The sequence below is a fragment of the Anabrus simplex genome, chromosome 9 (genome assembly GCF_040414725.1).
Source record: "Anabrus simplex isolate iqAnaSimp1 chromosome 9, ASM4041472v1, whole genome shotgun sequence".
Classification (NCBI taxonomy): Eukaryota; Metazoa; Arthropoda; class Insecta; order Orthoptera; family Tettigoniidae; genus Anabrus; species Anabrus simplex.
In genome coordinates this window covers 113196199-113216603 of record NC_090273.1, presented here as the reverse complement: position 1 = coordinate 113216603, position 20405 = coordinate 113196199, and the positions used below count along the sequence as shown (strand labels likewise).

Genomic DNA, 20405 nt, shown 5'->3' with positions numbered 1-20405 from the left:
AGTTTAATGATATATTGTGAAATTATTTTAGGATTTCTTTTCTGTGAAGGATTGCCGTCTAGATTTACTTACCGTAAGTTTTCACTTCAATTGTGCATGGTGAACATCAGCGGTCGTAAAATGTGGTCTACCAAAAGACGACTCTGTACACAAATCACTACGTCACTACATACCCTTCCATAATGATATATGATGTGTGCGTGTGTGTATATATATATATATATATATATATATATATATATATATAAATGATATAAGTAAAGACGTGGAATCCGAGGTACGGCTTTTTGCGGATGATGCTATTCTCTATAGAGTAATAAATAAGTTACAAGATGGTGAGCAACTGCAACATGACCTCGATAATGTTGTGAGATGGACAGCAGACAATGGTATGATGATAAACGTGGTTAAAAGCCAGGTTGTGAGTTTCAAAAATAGGAAAAGTCCTCAGTTTTAATTACTGCGTTGATGGGGTGAAAGTTCCTTTTTGGGGATCATTGTAAGTATCTAGGTGTTAATATAAGGAAAGATCTTCATTGGGGTAATCACATAAATGGGTTTGTAAATAAAGGGTATAGATTTCTGCGCATGATTATGAGGGTGTTTAGAGGTTGTAGTAAGGATGTAAAAGAGAGGGCATGTAAGTCTCTGGTAAGACCCCAACTAGAGTATGGTTTCAGTGTATGGGACCCTCACAAAATTACTTGATTCAAGAACTGTAAAATATCCAAAGAAAAGCAGCTCGATTTGTTCTGGTTGATTTCCGATAAAAGAGTAGCGTTACAAAAATGTTCCCAAGTTTGGGTTGGGAAGACTTAGGAGAAAGAAGACGAACTGCTCGATTAAGTGTTATGTTCCGAGCTGTCAGCGGAGAGATGGCGTGGAATGACATAAGTAGACGAATAAGTTCGAGTGGCGTCTTTAAAATAAGGAGAGATCAAAATATGAAGATAAAGTTGGAATTCAAGAGGACAAATTGGGACAAATATTCGTTTATAGGAAGGGGAGTTAGAGATTGGAATAACTTACCAAGGGAGATGTTCAATAAATATCCAGTTTATGAATATTGAATTTTCACGACCGCATTGTAATCGAAACAGACTTTCAACGTATTAGGTCGTGTTACGCAAATGTAGTACGTGTTGAAGAGATGTTAAGTACAGAACAAAAATGGCCAGCCGGACACCAGTGGGATCCGAACCCACAACCTCCCGATTTGGCGTCGGTTGCTCTACGTTGAAAGTCTGTTTCGATTACAATGCGGTCGTGAAAATTCAATATTCATTGACATGCCCCAAAACGGGCGACTTAAACGCACTCTACAGTGTGCTAGCAGCAGTGCCAGATCTGTAGCTCAGATCCTTTCAAACAGGACAAAGATGGCCTAGGCCACTATAGCTCAATTGGTAGAGCAACCGACGCGAAATCGGGAGGTTGTAGGTTCGGATCCCACTGGTGTCCGGCTGGCCATTTTTGTTCTGTACTTAACATCTCTTCAACACGTACTACATATACGTAACACGACCTAATACGTTGAAAGTCTGTTTGGATTTCAAATATCCAGTTTCTTTGAAATAATTTAAGAAAAGGCTAGGGAAACAACGTATAGGGAATCTGCCACCTGGGCGACTCCCCTAAATGCAGATATTGATTGATTGATTGATTGATTGATTGATTGATTGATTGATTGATTGATTGATTGATTGATTGATTGATTGATTGATTGATTGATTGATTGATTTACTACTGAGGTGCTCATGCTGGCCATTTCGTCCCGCCGGCACACAGCACTGTAAATGGGCGGGGAGGCAGGCGATGATCGTATGCTTTTCACACAGTGGCGTTGTAGTTCCGTGACAAGCCGTGAAGGTTGAGGGAAGTTCTTCTGGTCACTCTGTCACTGCTGCGATAACAGAGTTTGAAATGGAGGCAGAAAATAATGAAAGAAAGAGGGCAGAAATCCACGTCGTTTTCACTTTACGTTGTAAGAAATAAGTTCTTTATGTTCTTTGCAGTTTACGTATTTTGTGCGGATACAATGAAGAGGTAGGCCAACAAACTCAAATATTTTTGTACTGTACGTAATAAATTACTATTTTCAATATTACATTTAAGAGGTGTTGTATCTATGTAATTAGTAACACAGAAATGATAACGTGTAAGTTTTCTTTGAATGTATAAATACGAGAAAATAAAATGAACTGTTAATATCAAACGGAGTATAAATCAGACCGAAAATGTTGAAAAGGTCTGTTTTCTTGCGATTATAGCGTGTTATTTATTCTTAATATTGTACCTGAATCAACATTTCGTCCGGCTGAATGGTCAGCGTACTGGTCTTCGGATCAGAAGGTCCCGGGATCGATTCGCGGCCGGGTCGGGGATTTTAATCTCTTCTGATTAATTCTTTTGGCGCGTGGATTTGGTGTATGTGTCCGTCCCAACACTCTCATCATATGCAGACAACAAACCACCACAGAAACACGCAATAGTGATTACATCCCTCCATATAGGGTTGGCGTCAGGAAGGGCATCCGGCCGTAAAACAGCCTCAAATCCACATCTGCCACGCAGCTCGCACCTGCGACCCCTTAGATGTGGGGAAAGCGGTAGGAAAAGAAGGACCCGAATCAACATTACGTTGAGTAGTGGAGACTTTCGCAGTCACAATCGAACGGCACTGCTTCACTTTCTTGCCAAGTGTGTTCGCTCTTTCGCTTCACTGTGATGTATCCATGCTACGTAAGCTGTTCACATTTTTACGTCAGGCCTGCCCGACCGCACTGGGCACCTGTGTTCTACCACTCAGTATAGAAGAGTATCAGCGGTGGACTAATTATGTTATTCAGTGCTGTTAGATCATTCGTGGTGTGTAGTGCCTAGAGATTATTCTCTTTTGAAATACTGGTTTCAGGTAGATAAATAAACGTATACTTGGACTTCCTGGAAAGTTTAGTTACAGAACTTGGACGATATAGTGACTTAAATCAAATGGAGAATAACTTCTTGCATTTTGCGAATATTTTTATTACAAGCATAGTAAATTTTGACTTAACATACTATTGTAACTGTTCGCCTGAAAAACTACATCTGTGTAAGGAAAGTATAAATATTCTATTTTTCTGAAATATTGACTTCTAAATGCCTACTTCTCAAGTAACTTGCTGCTAGAATCGCTGTTTTCTTCGGGTCGATTTGCATTTGAGGAGTAATTTTCAAAGAAGGAAATCCTAAAATCATGAAGGAGAACGCGCTTAATAGATGTCGGCCTTCATGCGCAATTAATGCTGTGTCTTCTTATGAGCGAACTACTAATCCCGGAAGCTTTGTGAAGTAATCATTTTCCAGTGAGAGAATGACTGTAATTAGAAAATTACATGAAAAAAAATTAGCACACGTGAAACGAATAGACCTAGTACTAAATAGATGTCAGCTACTTCTTTCTCTTATTTCTTCGTTGCGAACACCGCTAGTGTCCATCTTTGCGTTCTCGTACTCGCAAGCACTGAAATGGTGTTCCAATATAAACAAAGCATGACGTCCCCCCACCTCCTCGCTTAACGCATTGCTGCAGATAGATAGCCCGCTACAAGTCTATTGTGACTAAAATGGACACAGTGGTAGATGTATAGCAAGACACGGTGTACCTTCAGCACTACCCGTTCACTCCCTTTCCCTCCTTTTGATACTGGAGAGGCCCTCAACACTACCCCCTTCACTCCCCCTCCTCCTTTTCAGTACTGAAGTAGGGCAATGCTGATTGTCTGTCTGTTTGTCTGGACACCATTTCTGTGCCTGCGTGTACACGACGACCAACGATCCCCACCTAGAATTCATTCTGTGTCGTTCGGGTAGTATTCACTGCAAGTAATTACATTGTGACATTTTGCGACAATGCATGGAACATTTACCGAAAGGTATAAGATGACAGATTCAGTTGGGTAAAAATGCATTTGGCAGTTTGGCCCATGCCAACGACTTTGTCCCAGTTACAGCTATCCTGAAAGCCTGAAATCTATTACCTTAGAACTTCAAAATAAAACAATGTCAGGCCGAGAATAGAAAACTGGAACTGATGTATTCAGGATGTGTACGTTCTTCCCGGATGTTAGTATGGTAAGTGAAATTGAATTCATAAGCAGCGAGTTCGCAGTTGCAATCAACAGTGTTCTGCAAGAAAGAAGTAATTTCTTAGACAAAATTATCTTAACATCGATCTGTTTTCAGACCAACTTTTCTGTACGGGTTAAAGTTGAATGGATTCAGTATATATTATTCAAAAGTTAAAGTTAAGACACAAGCGAGAATGATTGTCGATAGAAAGGGACGGGAAAATTACTAGGAAGGTACTCAGAATGAGGAGATAAAGGCTAATTTGGGAATCAACTCGAAGGTTGAAGTTGTACGCATAAACCGGCTGCGGTGATGGGGTTATGTGATACAACGGAGGATAGGTTGTCTAGGGGAATAATGGACACTGCCATGGAGGTAAGAGAACGGCACTGCTTCACTTTCTTGCCAAGTGTGTTCGCTCTTTCGCTTCACTGTGATGTATGCATGCTACGTAAGCTGTTCACATTTTTACGTCAGGCCTGCCCGACCGCACTGGGCACCTGTGTTCTACCACTCAGTATAGAAGAGTATCAGCGGTGGACTAATTATGTTATTCAGTGCTGTTAGATCATTCGTGGTGTGTAGTGCCTAGAGATTATTCTCTTTTGAAATACTGGTTTCAGGTAGATAAATAAACGTATACTTTACACGTTACACATATTTAATTACTAAAAAAAACAAAAAAAACAGGGTGGGGGTGTGGAACTAAGGATGATTCAGCTAGTGGCAAATAGGAAATACAATGAGCCCGTAGTGGTGATCAACTGCGTTCTGTAAGGAATGAGCTAGGTCTCGGGTGAAAATATCTTCATATCGCTCTGTTGTCAGACATACTTCGTTGTATGAGAGTGAAAGCTGAGTAGACTTCGGAAAGTTACAGACACGAAGGTAGCAATAATGATTCCTGGTGGGACAATAGCAGGAGGGTACTCGACCTGAAGAAATAGATGTCAAGTCACATGATCGATGAGGCAGTGAGTCTGGACGGGCCTCGATCTTGGAGTCCTGCGGGATGAATGGAGGAGGATAAGTTACCTACGAGAATAGTAGAAGGTAAGAAGAGAAGAGGAAGACAAAAGGCGACGATGGGTATACTCGGGATTTGATGATTTAAAAGTAAGAGAAACAAAAGTGATATACAAGACTACTTTGTACCTGTTCTGACGTATGCAGCAGAAAGTTTGGCAATGAGGTAAAGAACTGTGATTAGGATACAGGCAAGTGAAATGAAATTTCTGAGAAGCAGGATAGGAGTGACAAAGGATGAGATGAGAAATGAAAAAGTTTGAGATATATAGTAAAAGAAAAGCCACTGCAGAACAGGATAGATGCATTTAGACTTAGACAGTATGAATACATGAAGAGAATGACAGAGGAAAGGATACCAGGAGGATGCACGAAATGGAGATAACAGGAAAACGACCAAGAGACAGGTGGATAAAAGGAGTACCGAGCTTGTTAACTGCAGTCGAAGTGAGGCCAGTATCTAGTATTTGGGAGAGAATGGGTTCGAACCCCACTGTCGGCAGCCCTGAAAATGGTTTTCCGCTGTTTCCCATTTTTACACCAGGCAAATTCTGGGGATGTACCTTAAGGCCACTGCCGCTTCCTTCCCACTCCTAGCCTTTTCCTGCCCTATCGTCGCCATAAGACCTGTGTCAGTGCGACATAAAACAACCCTGTAAAAAACGTCCGTATGTAGCGTATGCTCTACATGTGGTTTTCTTTACTTATAATAATACAAAACAATTTAAAGCAAAAATAATAATGGTAGGAAAGTCAACTCTGAGTCCTGATGTAGCATATATGCTACACGTCATTAAAGAACTTAGTGAAACATACTACGTTCTTTGGTGAATTTTTTAAATTCATTTGAGAAAAATATTATCCATCGAATGCAAAAACAAGCTCGGGACTGAAGAGGGTATACAGAGAACGAGAGGACTGGGCGGGAGTGAAGAGGGAGAAGTGGTTGCAAGACAAGAGGAGATGGAGAGGCTTATGTTCCAAGCAGACCTGGCCAACAGCTGGAAAGTTCAGATGATGTAGTAGTGTGAAATTAGCTGTAAATAAGGGCTTGTGGAGACAGTTATGCAAATTTGCACATTATGAATCCCCATCTTAATCCAAACCTGTCGGTGTCGTTTGAAATATATATCATTTTATTTTAATACTGTGTTTATAACTGTAATATTATTTATTATTTTCATTTGCGTATACTGAGTTCTTTGGGACTACCTCCCTGGGAAAGCAGTTTTGTAAATAAAAAAATAACTGAACGCTGAAAAAAGTAATATCTTTCTCGATAATGTATGTAGGTTCCAATAAAGTAACTAGAGATAATGATTCGTTAACACTGCTGATAAATTTAACCGTAATAGGTACTTGCATTTTTTCGTGTACTGACTTGTCTAAAGCTAACTATTTAAAATAGTATGTACTTGTAACACCTTATCAGTACACTTTTATAATTGAAAATCATTTATTCAGACATGTTTCAGGAACATGTCAGTACTTGGACTTCACTGATGAAGGAAATGTACTATGTTCCTGAAAAATGTCTGAATAAATGATTTTCAATTATAAAAGTGTATTGACAAGATATACCAAGTACATGCCATTTTAAATCGTTAATACTAGTCATTTTGTCCTTACTTCAGGAGTACTATAGTTTCCGAATTATTGTCTTAAGGATATTTGTATCTGGAAAGTAATACGATATTTTTCTCTCTGAAATAAAAATGTGTATGAGCGTTTACTGGTTGATCATTAACTCCAGTACGAGGCTGAATGTTGTACTGGGAAGGAGTAGTTTTCAAATAGTTACAGATTCAAGCAAAAAGAATATCGGTATATTAATACATAATCTGTATGTTCTTCTTTTAGCTGCCTTGGAGAAATACATTACGATGGGAAATGATGTGACCTTTTTGGACCACATCACATTCTCTGGTTTTGAGAATGCAATGCAGGATCCTCTTCTAGATGATTTCCATGGATTGAAGTCCCCTGATTTAACTGATGAACCTCCTGTTAGGGCAGGTACAGAAAGAGACTTTCCTCCTCCCGTTGCAAAACTGGATGCTGTTAAAGGTAAGAAAATGATTAAAGAAGTGCCATATTACACTAACGAGACTTTTGCCACGTATGTTACGATATGCACAATTAGTCAAGTTTCATGAGCTACTGACAATTTTTACCAGTTTTCAACAGGTCAGCCATGTTGATGGTTTAGGTAAATATAGAAAACTCATCTGATTCGTTGCTGGAGTTAAGGTATGAATATGGCGAACTGACTGTAATAGGACAGGCTTCTCGGTTAGAAAGCCAAAACTTTAACATGATAATCGTGTAGAAGTTGCGAAATAAGTTCTGGTTCCTACTGAGTAACTTACCTACGATCTACCAATGCTGAGTTTGAGTTGAAATGACCTGCCCACAGACGGAAACCTACTCCGCTTTGTTCCGTTCAGTGTATAAATTCCCCTATCGACTTCATCCATAGCATGGATGGAATTGCTCGAATACTGTGATGGATCGTGTCAAATACTGTTAGTAGTCAGAATATGTATGTTGTAGATAGATACAAGGCGGAAACAGGGAGATGAGCTAATAAAGATCAATGATGGTGAGTGAAATTTGGTAAAACCCTAGAAGGATTTTTCCTATGGCCTGTGAATTGGAACTGTCCCGGCATTTGCCTGAAAGTGAAAATGGGAAACCAGAACAGCCGACGACGGGGTTCTAACCCACACCGAATTGCACAGTTTGGCTCAATCACAATCAATCACTACTGATCTGTATATAGGGCAATCGCCCAGGTGGCAGATGCCCTATCTGTTTTTCTCCTAGCCTTTTCTTAAATGATCGCAAAGAAATTGAAACTTTATTGAACGTATCCCTTCGTAAGTTATTCCAATCCCTAACTTCTCATCCTATAAACGAATATTTGCGCCAATTTGTCCTATTGAATTCCAACTATCTTCATATTGTGATCTTTCCTACTTTCAAAGACACCACTCAAACTTATTCGTCTACAAATGTCATTCCACGCCATCTCTCCACTGACAGCTCGGAACATACTACTTAGTTGATAGCTTGTCTCCTTTCTCCTAAGTCTTCCCCAGCCCAAACTTAGCAACATTTTTGTAACGCTACTCTTTTGTCGGAAATCACCCAGAACAAATGGAGCTGCTTTTTGGATTTTTTTAAATTATTTTTTTTTGTAGTTCTTGAATCAAGTAATCCTAGTAGTGAGGGTCCCATACACCGGCATCATACTCTATTTGGGGTCTTACCAGAGACGTGCATGTCCTCTCCTTTAATCCTTACCACAACCACTAAACACCCTCATAACCATGTGCAGAGATCTGTACCCTTTATTTAAAATCTCATTTATGTGATTACCCCAGTGAAGATCTTTGCTTATATTAACACCTAGGTATTTAGTGATCCCTATAAGGAACTTTTACCCCAACCAACGCAGTAATTAAAACTGGGAGGACTTCTCCTATTTGAGAAACTCGTAACCTGATTTTCAACCCCGTTTATCGTCATACCATTGCCTGCTGTCCATCTCACAACAGTACAGAGGTCATTTTGCAGTTGCTCACAATCTTGTAACTTTATACAGAACTAGCAAGGTACCCGTGCTTCGCTACGGTTTTAAACTGAGAGTTATTATTTAAAATGTTACATTTTGGAGAGTCCACTGTCAGCTGAGTCTGTAAAATACTCTTTTTTTTTTTTGTTTTTTTGTTTTGCTAGTGGCTTTACGTCACACCGACACAGATAGGTCTTATGGCGACGATGGGATAGGAAGGGCCTAGCAGTTGGAAGTGGCCGTGGCCTTAATTAAGGTACATCCCCAGCATTTGCCTGGTGTGAAAGTGGAGAAACCACGGAAAACCATCTTCAGGGCTGTCGACTGTGGGATTGGAACCCACTATCTCCCGCATGCAAGCTCACAGCCGCGCGCCTCTAATCGCACGGCCAACTCGCTCGGTCCTGTAAAATACGCCCTCAGTTCGTACAACAAACAGTTTTAGGGGAATGATTATTTATTTTCTGATCTAACACTCATTTGCACTCCATATGGAATAATTTGAATGTTTAAAACCCTATCATATTTAGCGTCTAGGATGTAAAAGCGACCAACCTGTGAAATTTTGATTTTGTACGTCGAACAGTAATGGAGGAATGAAGACTTTTTAAGGGGTGAATATTTATTTAACATCTCGGATATAGAAGACCACCCTAAATTCGTGCCTGAAACGGTTTCGGAACAATGGATAGTGTGTCCTTGAGAGTCAGCCGCCATCTAAACCCTTAGGGCAGAAATATTTTGAAGTTTACGATATTTTATACCTAGGACATAATAGAACTTCTCGTAAAATTACAACTTAGTACGGCAAATGGTTTTGGAAGGATGAATAATTTCGTTTACGGAGCTAACCTCATTTAACACTTTAAGGGCGGAACGTTTAAAAAAAATTCCTATTTCACACCTAGGATTTAAAATATATACCGCTATCCGGAATTTTTCTTCTGTTTCGGAGGAAGGAATGAATATATTCGTTTTCGGATCTTAACCCTCTGAGGGGTTAAATTCGTTTCAAACATTCTGTTATTTAACATCTAGGATATCAGATATCACTTGAAATTTTAACTTCGTAATTCAAACGGTTTCATATAAATGAATATTTTTGTCATTCTTCACCTCCCCCCAACCAAAACCCCCTTTGGGGTATATATTTTAAGTCCACTACTTATTTGTACCCTCGTAAAAATAATTCAAATCCTCTACAACCCCTTAAATTGATTCCCCCCTCAAATCAAATACGTGCGTCTTTGAAGGGAGATTCCGAAAACCAATTTTCACGTCTGTAACACACCTAATTATTCAGATATAAGTATCCACATACAAAGAATTCAACTCGTTCTTCAATTCATTAACCCTCCCCTTAATCGTTTTTCCCGAAAACAAAATGTGTTATTCAATTTTCACGTCTGCAACATACTAAGTTTTTTAGAAATACTGTAGATATAATTTTAAAATTCACCCCCTTTGTCACTCCTGTTCACCGCCACCCCACATAAGTACCTTTTCCAAAAACAAAAAATACGTGCTTATTTTTAAAGGAGATTACAAATACCAATTTTCACGTCTTAAAACTCTTAAATTTTGCGAAGGAGATGCACTCATTTTAAATATTCGCTCACCCCACCTTTTCATCTCCTTAACCATGGAATATTCAAAAATCCTCCCTTATTGAGAACGTGCATTGCGATATAAATGTACCCCCCAAAATTTTATTTCTTTATGTCTAGTAGTTTTGGCTCGGCGATGATGAATGTCAGTCGGGACATGTTATTTTATATGTATATAGATATCATCCGCAAAAGGTCTTATCTCTGATTCCACTTCTTTACTTATATCATAAAGAAATTTATAATGTCAGAGTCCTCCGTGGGGTAGACATTGACTCGGATCATTATATCTCAAAAATAAAAATCAAGTTAACACCAAAAAGGAAACACAAACATAATCATCTCAAAGCAAGGAGAAATTATGATCCCAGTTACTTAATAAATAATAAAATATATTTAGAGAGATCCAAAACACCTTTAAATGACAAATTAGAGACAATGATCAACAAACTTAAAACCATAGCTGAAGAAATTGCCCCAATCAAAAGGAGAAAGAAACATGCGTGGTGGAACGAGGAATGTGACAAAGCAATTCAAGCAAGACACAAGGCATGGATAAATGATCAACAGAGGAAAACGGAAAAATCTCGAGAAGAACTAATTAATGCCAGAAGACAAACAGCTAAAGAAATTAGGACAATTAAAAGGAATTATCAAAAGGAAATGCTTAGCACTATAGAAGAAACATTCAATCAGCATAAAACAAGAGACTATTACAAAACATTCAAGCAATATCAATCTAAATTTACCCCTCCCACACTTATGTTAAGAAATAAAAATGGTAAAATGGCACACAATAATCAGGATAATGCTAACATTCTTGCAGAATACTTTAAAGAGTTACTTAATTGTGAGGATCCTGTGGAACATTTAGAATTTGATCCTAACCCAAAAAATAAAACTCCATTACAAAAGATTATACCACCAGTTTACAATGAAGTGAAAACGGCAATTAATGCACTTAAAAACTACAAAGCAGCAGGAGAGAATCAAATAGTAGCAGAAATATGGAAGAATGCTAATGATCAGACTATTCAAAACCTACATAAATACATCATTGATATTTGGAACACGGAGAAGCTTCCTGAGGAATGGAATACAGCGATAATCCACCCGCTGCACAAGAAAGGTGATCGCTCCGATCCAAATAATTATCGGGGGATATCCTTACTTGATATTACATACAAGATTTTATCCAAGATTATATACACAAGAATCCAAGAACAACTCGACCAAGAACTTGGAGAATATCAGGGAGGATTTCGACCAGGTAGAAGCTGTCCAGATCAAATCATTAGTTTAAAATGGATAATGAAGCACCAAAGAGTTCGAAGTAAGGGTCTGGTCATCACGTTTGTAGATTTTAAAAAAGCATACGACAGTATTCATCGTGACTCATTATTAAAAAGCCTTAAAGAATTTGGCTTACATCAAAAACTTGTTAACCTCATTAATATGACTTTTAAAAATACGAAGGCAAAAGTTAAATTTAGAGGTGAATTATCAGAATCATTCACTATAAGAACTGGACTTCGACAAGGAGACGGACTTTCACCATTGTTATTTAATTGTGCATTGGAGAAGGTTATGCGTGAATGGAACAAGAAATGCCAACCAACTATCAAGATAGGTAGAAATATTAAACTCAACTGCCTTGCTTTTGCGGACGATTTAGCATTACTTGCAAATACAATAGAAGAGGCTAAATTTCAAATTGAACAACTAGAAATTATAGCTAAAAAAATGGGATTACAAATTTCATTTGAAAAAACAGAAATGATGCCAACTTTTAAAGTTGATTTACCAGTTATTCAGCTGAACAGTAATAAAGAGATTAAAATTGTTCAGAAATTCAAATATCTTGGGGAAATAATAACATGGAACACAAATGAAAAAGAAGCAATAGAACACAGAACAACTAAATTTAAACAAGCACAAAGACTTACCTGGCCAACCTATAAAAAAAAATCTCTTTCGATAAACGCTAAGCTGAAACACTATAATTCCATAGTTAAACCAGAGGCAACCTATGCTAGTGAAACTTTATTCAAATTAAATGTAAAATCTACAACAGACAAATTACAGAAAACTGAGAGAAGAATTCTTAGAACAATTATTAATAAAAAACACCAAGTTGATGGACAGTGGAGATTGTTGCCTAACAACATTGTCTATCGTGAATGTGAATCAATAATATCTACAATGCGTAAAAGAAGAATTTCCTTTTTCTGTCACATATCAAGATTAGCAGACACCAGGATATTGAAACAACTGTTCGATTACTTTTTGAAGAATAAAATCAATAATAATTGGTTCAAAGAAGTTCAGGACGATTTGGAAGAATTGGGTATAACTCGGCAACAAATCAAAGACAGAAAAGAGAAGAGGATTTTGAAGAACAAAAGCATAAGTCTCAAACTAAAAGCAGTTGAACGGAAACAATATACTATATCGGACACACAAAGGGCTTCCAGGTCGGAGAGGATGAAAAAGTTCTGGGAGAAGAAGAAGAAGAAATTAACTCAAATGTATTGATTTCAGTGCTCCAATGTGGGCGTAAAATATGTAAATAATAATAAATAAATTATATATATATAAGAAAACATAAAGGAACAATACTGCCTTGAGAAATTCCTCTCTTAATTATTACACCGTCAGATAAAGCTTCGCCTAATAGCTCCATAATAGTGCCGTCTCTCCGCTCGGTGGCCGCTATAGTAACATATGTGAGACATGGAAAACTGTTCCTCCTTTGTTAGAAAGGATTCTTTGGTAAGATTTACATTAATAATAGTAGTAAGCATGAAATAAGAATATCAAGTCGTAAATATCCATTATTTGTCTTAAGACCAATTTATGCTACGCCTAAGATTGTAATGTTACGCAACATACGGTGAAAGGACCCGTATTTACGGAAATATTTGAGAATTTCTACAGTATACCTGCTCCTAAACTATTTCACCCACCTTGAATAAAATCAAATAGAACCCAGACTTCAGTGTCTTCCACGCCCCCGTGACTTCAAAAATTTAAAAATTGTATTTCCTCCTTATTCTGGACTTAATACAAGTGTCTATTTTTAACAATTCTGACTAAAGTACAGACAAACCTCATATTTATGTAAATTAACGAATATAGACTAGAAAATATTCCTTCATCTTCTGTCTTTTAACAAAATGTAAATATACTGAAAATTCTGAAAAAGTAAATACAAAATTGCACTACAACAAAAAGAAAACAAATGTAAGTCTTAGAAATATTCCTCATTTTTAAATATATTGTATTAGAGCTGCATATTTGAGTTCATCAGCAGTCCGCCTGTTGGCTATAATCCTTAACGTATCAATTCTGTATGGTCTGACCCCGTGGTTAGCCGGTTCGAACACCGTTGGTCAAAACATTTTCACAATCGCATGGTCGGCAGGGTAAGCGAGGTGGTGGTATAAAAGGTCTAATCACCAGATTGCGTGCCAAAAGCCTGGATTTAATTCCAAACCTCCCCGCAGTGTTTATATGGAGTGTGAGCATGTGATGCTGTTCATGGGGATTCGTCCATCGGATGGAGACGTTAAGCCTTGGGCACCATGTTAACAGCTGAGATTGACTGGCGACTGATGCTTGCAAGGTCAAGAACTATGCCCGCACCTCCCATACGACAGCTGCCGTAACGCAGAGTACAAGCACCGTGCGTTCGGTCTGAGTTTATACGAGAGACCCTGTATTTAGAATCTCGCACTTCTGTCATGCTGTGAATAGCCTACCTGAAAACGACCGGTGTGCAGCGATGTTCCGATATCTTAATTGATAATCTTCTCAGGGTTCGTAGGAAGAGATTCTCAATAAACAACGCTCCATTTATATCAGTACCAAAAATGCTATGTTTAAGTAGGTAAATATTTTTACACCAAAGTGGCTGTTGCCATCAAGTTTATTATGTTCCAATTTATCATGCTACGAAGTTCCATTGTAATCAGTCTGATCGATCCCACCCAAAAAAATCCCTTGTTACTCTATTGGTATTTTGTCGCTATTACCAGAATTGTTTTTCTCCTTCACCCCATTTCGGTGGGGGATGCAGACGAAAAATACGCCCACGGCATCCCCTGCCTGTCGTAAGAGGAGAGTAAAAGAGGCGACCAAGGGATGATCGAATTAGAACCATGTGACTACTTGTAATTTGTACTATGACGCAGGGAATACCATAGGTCGCTTTTACTTGCGCGCAGTACCACTATTTTAGGTATACAATAGGTGTATGATCAGTAGCAACAGTGTGTGAACCCGCGTGCGTTTTACAGTACTTGTGATTAATACCCACTATGCGAGGAACACCACGGGATAGTAAGAGTCCCTGTGTTTAGTACACGTAGGTGAGAAGCACCATAGGTTTGCGATGCCTGTAAATGGCGCCGCAATGTGAGAAACACCATAGGTCTGTGTTACATGTTCGCATTACGTTACCTGTGAGCAGTACCATAATGTGTGGAATATCGCGAGTCTACGCTACTTTTGATTATTACTGCAAAATGACAAATACCATGGTTCTACTTTCCTAGCGATAACTAAAATTATGAGGGGCCGATGACCTGGATATTGGACTCCTAGAGACTACAAGCATCATCAATTCAAGATTGTGCTTTAGATGCAGTCCCATGGTCGGTAATACTATAATTTACCGTTAGTTTCTGGGAATGTTGGGCATTGCGGGTCGGATCCACTGATAGTTTTAAATTCATATTCATCCATTCATTCTTCATCATTACGTTTTGAATTCTGGTCAGTGGATGATTCTGGTTTTTTAAATTGTCATATTTCGTCTCATTTCTTACCTTTAGGAGCCGATGACCAGATATTAGGCCCCTTTAAACAAGCGTCATTTTTCACCTTCGTTGTTCATAGATTACATAAATGATCCATTGAAAGGTGTAAAGTGGCAGGAATTAGCTGGAAATGTACTGAGCAGTTTAACCTCTGCCGATAACTAGGTGTTAATGGCAGATTGTACTCGTACTGAAAGCCTGCAGTCTAATATCTTAGTACTTCAAAATATCACTTTAATTTGGGAAAGGCTGATTTTCATGTGAGTAGGCAAGAAACCTAAGACAATTTAATGCCAGGTCGGGAATACGAAGCTGGAACAAATAGATAATTTCAAGTATTTAGGATTGTGTTCCCTCAGGATGACACTATAGTAAGTGAGGTTGAGCTCGCAGTTGCGATCAACAGTATTCTGTAAGAAAGAAGTCAGCTCCCGAATGACGCTACCTTTACACCGGTCTGTTTTCAGACCACCCAGCCCCGCGGTGTAGAGGCAGCATGTCTGCTTCTTACCTGGACGCCCTGGGTTCGATTCCCGGCCAGGTCAGGGATTTTTACCTGGATCTGAGTGGTGGTTTGAGGTCCAATCATCCTACGCAATTACAATTAAGCTATATGACGGTCAAGAAAGCTAAGAAAAACGTCAGAGGAGATTCGTCGTTCTGACCACAAGACGCCTCGTAATCTGCAGGCCTTCGAGCTGAGCAGCGGTCGCTTGGTAGGACATGGCTCTTGGAGCATGTTATGCCATGAGATTTGGTTTGGATTTTGCAGAACTTTGATATACGGGAGTGAAAGCTGGGTGGACTCCAGATATCTTACTCATAAGCTGGAAGTAAGACACAAAAGGAGTGAAAATAATAGCTGATACAAAAAGTTGGGAACAATAGTAGGAGGGTACTCGGAATGAAGAGAGAGACTGTTAGGAATAAACTCATTTACTGAATCTGTACGCAATAACCAGCTTCGATGGCGGGGTCATGTGAGGCGAACGGAGGAGGGTAGGTTTCCTTGGAGAATAATGGACTCGGCCGTGAAGGGTAAGAGAAGCAGTAGTATACCAAGGAGACGATGGTTACTCAGATTCTAATTATTTAAATATAAGCGGTATGGAACTAAATCAGGCCACACCCCCTGTGAGTGGAGGATACAGACGAAGAATACTCCCACGGTATCTTCTGACTGTCGTAAGATGAGACTAAAAGGGGTGACCAAGGGATGATGAAATTAGAACCTTGAGACTACTTGTGATTAGTATCATTACGTGCGGAACACCGTGTGTCGGCGTTACTTACGATAAGTACCGCCATGTGAGGAACACCATGGATCTACGTTACCTAGGAACAGTGCCATTTTATGAAGAACGCCACGGGTTTGGGCGTTGTTTGTGGTTAGTTCCATCGTGTGTATCCTACCGAGGGGGGTGGAGGGGAGTGGGCACTCGGCTGCGCGGACTAATGTCCATGCAAGAAAAGGTGCCGTACGCTGCGCTGGAATGTGTTGGTTCCTCTGTGTTCACAATGGGTCTGTGTTAAGAAATTTCATGGGTCTACTTTGTCTGTGATTTATACCACAATGTGAGGAAAACCATAGCCCTACGTTACCTGAGTAGTCCCATTATATGAGGAACACCATGGGTCTGCGTTGCATGTGAGTGGTGCCCTTTTGTTTGACATACCATAGGTCTACATTACCTGTGATTACCACCATGCGAGAAGCAGCATAAATTCGTTACCTGTGATTAGTATCACTATAAAAAGAACACCGTGGTTCTGCTTTACTAGTGATTAGGACCGGTATGAGGGGCCGGTAACCTGAATTTTGGACCCCATTATACAATAAGTATGATCCTAGTAATAAGATATTGTAAATTGAGTCCACTGATTGTTTTTGTTTCACGATCAATTTTTTTCATTATTCGTTTTAGATTCTATTCAGTGGATATATTTTGAAGTTTTAATTTTCATTTCGTTGCACATCGTACCATCAGGGGCCGATGACCTAGCTGTTAGGCCCCTTTAAACAACACCAATTATCATCAAATGAGGCCACAGCGCTAGTTAGAGGTTTGTGGCGACATTTTATAAATTCACAGAGGCTTGCTTGCATTATGTCTCACAAAGTTTTTACTCATCTTCATGTTCAGGAGAGTCGATTAAATTAAATTATGAGTCTGTCCAGGTGGCAGACAAAAATTTCTGTGCATTAATACTTTATCTTTATTAAATGTAGTTAATAAACGATTGTTGTGTTCGTTCTTCAGCTATGAGTGACGCAGAGTGGAAGGCGAAGTATCTCGCAATGGCAAGCGAAGCAACTCTTCTGGACCAGATCTCCTTCTCTGGTTTGGAGGCTAACCTACTCGACTCCCTGGTTGATGACAGCTACGGGCTGAAGTCTCCCGATCTCATTGATGTGGCTGTCGTCAAGGCGGGATCAGAGCCAGATTACACTCCTCCTAGCCCAAGAATGGACTTCTCGGAACGTACCCTCTCACCTGAGGACCTGCCTGTTGATACTCCACTCCAGGAAGACGCTCGTCCGCTGACAGACGCCGAGAAGACCGATGAAGTTTCGGAAATGACAGGCAAGTTGAATAACTATGTTAAAAATATCTTGCTAATTAAATTCACGTGGCGTTGTTCTGACTAAGCTTACCCAATATCGAACAGATGATGCCAACTATTGTTTTAAGGGCAAATGTTCGTGAAAAGACTGAAATTTAGGTGTTTTTGCCTTTTATTTTGGAAAGCCTGCCTCGTTGAACAAGTATATAGATTTCTATAAGTAGTTACCTGTACATGACAATTCAATAAATATTAAGAAAATATGAATCATCGTTCTGAGATTCGGATGAGCATAAAACACACGCGAAGTTCAGTTCCCCACAAACTAATTTTCTTCACTTTTAGGTACACGTATACTGCAGAGGTATGAAATTTTGCGCACTCTTTTAACATTTAAAGTGTAAAGATTTTTATTGCAGCTTCGAAATTACTCCATGTATATAAAATATGTTTAAAGACTGATATGTTTTTAGTGTTGTTGCTCAAGTGGCAGATTCCCTGTCTGTCGTTTAAGTAGTATATTCTTAAATGATTTAGAAGAAGTTGGAATTTCATCGAACATCTCCCTTCATAAATTATTCCAATCCCTAATTCCTCTTCCTTTGAACGAACATTAGGCCCTGAATTTCAGCTTTATCTTCTATGATCCCTCCTACTTTTAAAAGCTATACACAAGCTTATTCATGTAATGTCATTCCAAGTGATCCCTCCACTGACAGCCCAGAACATACCACATATTCTGGCATTTTGTCTCTTTACTCCCAAATTTTCTAGCCCAAAGTCTGTAACATTTTCATAACTCTACTAGTTTGTCTGAAATTGCTCAGAAAAAATATCATGATTATTTACTTTGGATTGTTTCCAGTTCTCAAATTGAGTAATCCTGGTGATAGGTCCCACATACTGGAGTCATACCCTAATTGGAGTCTTAGCAGTGAATTATACGCCTTCTCCTTTTCATCCTTACAACAACCACCCCACTAAATACCATTATAACCATATAGAGATCTATAATCTGTATTTACAACCTCAATGTGATTACCCCAATGAAAATATTTTGTTATATTAAAGCAGTTTTCGTGAGGTACATTTATTCCAGTACAGTAATTAAAACTGAAGGGACTGTTCATCCCATTTATCAGCATACAATTTTCTGCCGTTCATCTCACAACTTTGTTGAGGTCTTTTTGGAATTGCTTACAGTCCTGTAACTTGTTCATTACTCTATACCAGGGCCTCTCAGCGTGCATGCGCCAGTGCACTGCACGGCGCAAGGTGGAGACGACGACTTCGCTAGGTTGACCAGAGTGCAAACCCCCACTCCTCTTTCCCTACATCTGTCTCACCCGTTCGGCCTGTCTCTGCCTTCACCTTCCTCGCTGATTCTTCCTTCACTGCGAAATGTTTATGTGCGGTGAGCGGAGGCAGTCTGTTGTATGGGGCATTGTTACAGGGGTTTAAACACTTTCAGTTTGGTTTGAGCACGCAATTTATCTTCTTTAGCTCTTCTGTTTCTTTGCAATTATACCAGTAATATCTCGAAAAAGGGGTCGAGTGAGAGCAATTCTGAGAGCGTTTTCTTAAATTACAATCAGAAATACTCGCACGAAATCTAGTTTTCGTACTATTCAAAACAGAAAAAGAAGCTTTCACATATGCATGTGGAATCAAACATACAGATAATCTTAGCTGCTTCTCGATGCAGCTTACAAAAAATCTACCTTCGACAAATAATCGTAGAATACGAGCAAGGTTTTGTATTGAAAAACAGATCTTTTTGATGATCACGTAATTATTGTCCCACATGTTAAGCATTTCGCATTATCGTCATGTTTGAGAAAAAAATACGCAGGTTCCCAGTTCGATTGAAATGAATTTTCGGAAGTCTTTGCTTTCTTCGAAATGGGTTGCTCCATTAATATGTTTGTCTTGCGGGTATCTATTTCACTGATTCACAAGCCGTCTATCACCGAACGCTTCGTGGCTTTCAGCACACTATACCATCCGAGTCAAGCCGATTTGAGCCGAGTGGGACCGATGTACAGTGCACGGAGCCTCTGCGCCTATGTTTGCACGCGTCAGATTTCAGGGCGTTTGAGAGGCCCTTCTCTATACAGTATATTTCACAAAAGACTTATGTGATTTCAATTCTTTACTTCTCTAGTAAGTTCCTTCAATCAGATAATGTTTTACCTTCTCTAAATCTCGGAGTCACATGTTCTAGAAATGTAGCCACCCAGTTAATCACTCTTTGTCTAATCCAATAGCGCTCATTTCGTCAGTAGCCTCCCATACTCTACTCTATCAAAAGCCTTGGGATAGGTCAGTAGCGATATAGTGTATTTGACTTCATAGAATTCTGCAAGTTGATTCCCACTAAAATAACTTTCCCTAAACCCGAACTGCCTTCTATCAAACTACTTACTTCTACAAACATGTCTAATGTAATCAGAAAATGCTTTCCCAGAGCTTGTACGCAACACATGTCAATCTGACTGGCCTGCAATTATCCGCTTTATTTTTTTACCCTTCCTTTGACACAGAGGGGCTACGACACAGAGGGGCTACTATAGCAATTATCATTTGGTAAATCACCTTCATGCAAACGGTAACCCGGTAAGTACTTCAGATATGGTACTGTATCCCAGCCCATTATCTTGAGGATATCCCCAGAAATCTTATCAATTCCAGCTACTA

At 39.2% G+C, this 20405-nt stretch overlaps 1 protein-coding gene across 1 annotated transcript in view; it reads left to right on the top strand.

Moving 5' to 3' along the window:
• LOC136880894 (uncharacterized) overlaps nt 1–19126 on the top strand; it is a 598330-nt gene extending 579204 nt beyond the window's left edge. The window contains exons 5-7 of the mRNA XM_068229167.1: nt 7000–7206; nt 17405–17728; nt 18942–19126. Coding sequence (XP_068085268.1) covers nt 7000–7206; nt 17405–17728; nt 18942–19126 — 716 coding nt within the window. The remainder of the gene's footprint in view (nt 1–6999; nt 7207–17404; nt 17729–18941) is intronic.
• The last annotated feature ends 1279 nt before the right edge of the window (nt 19127–20405 follow it).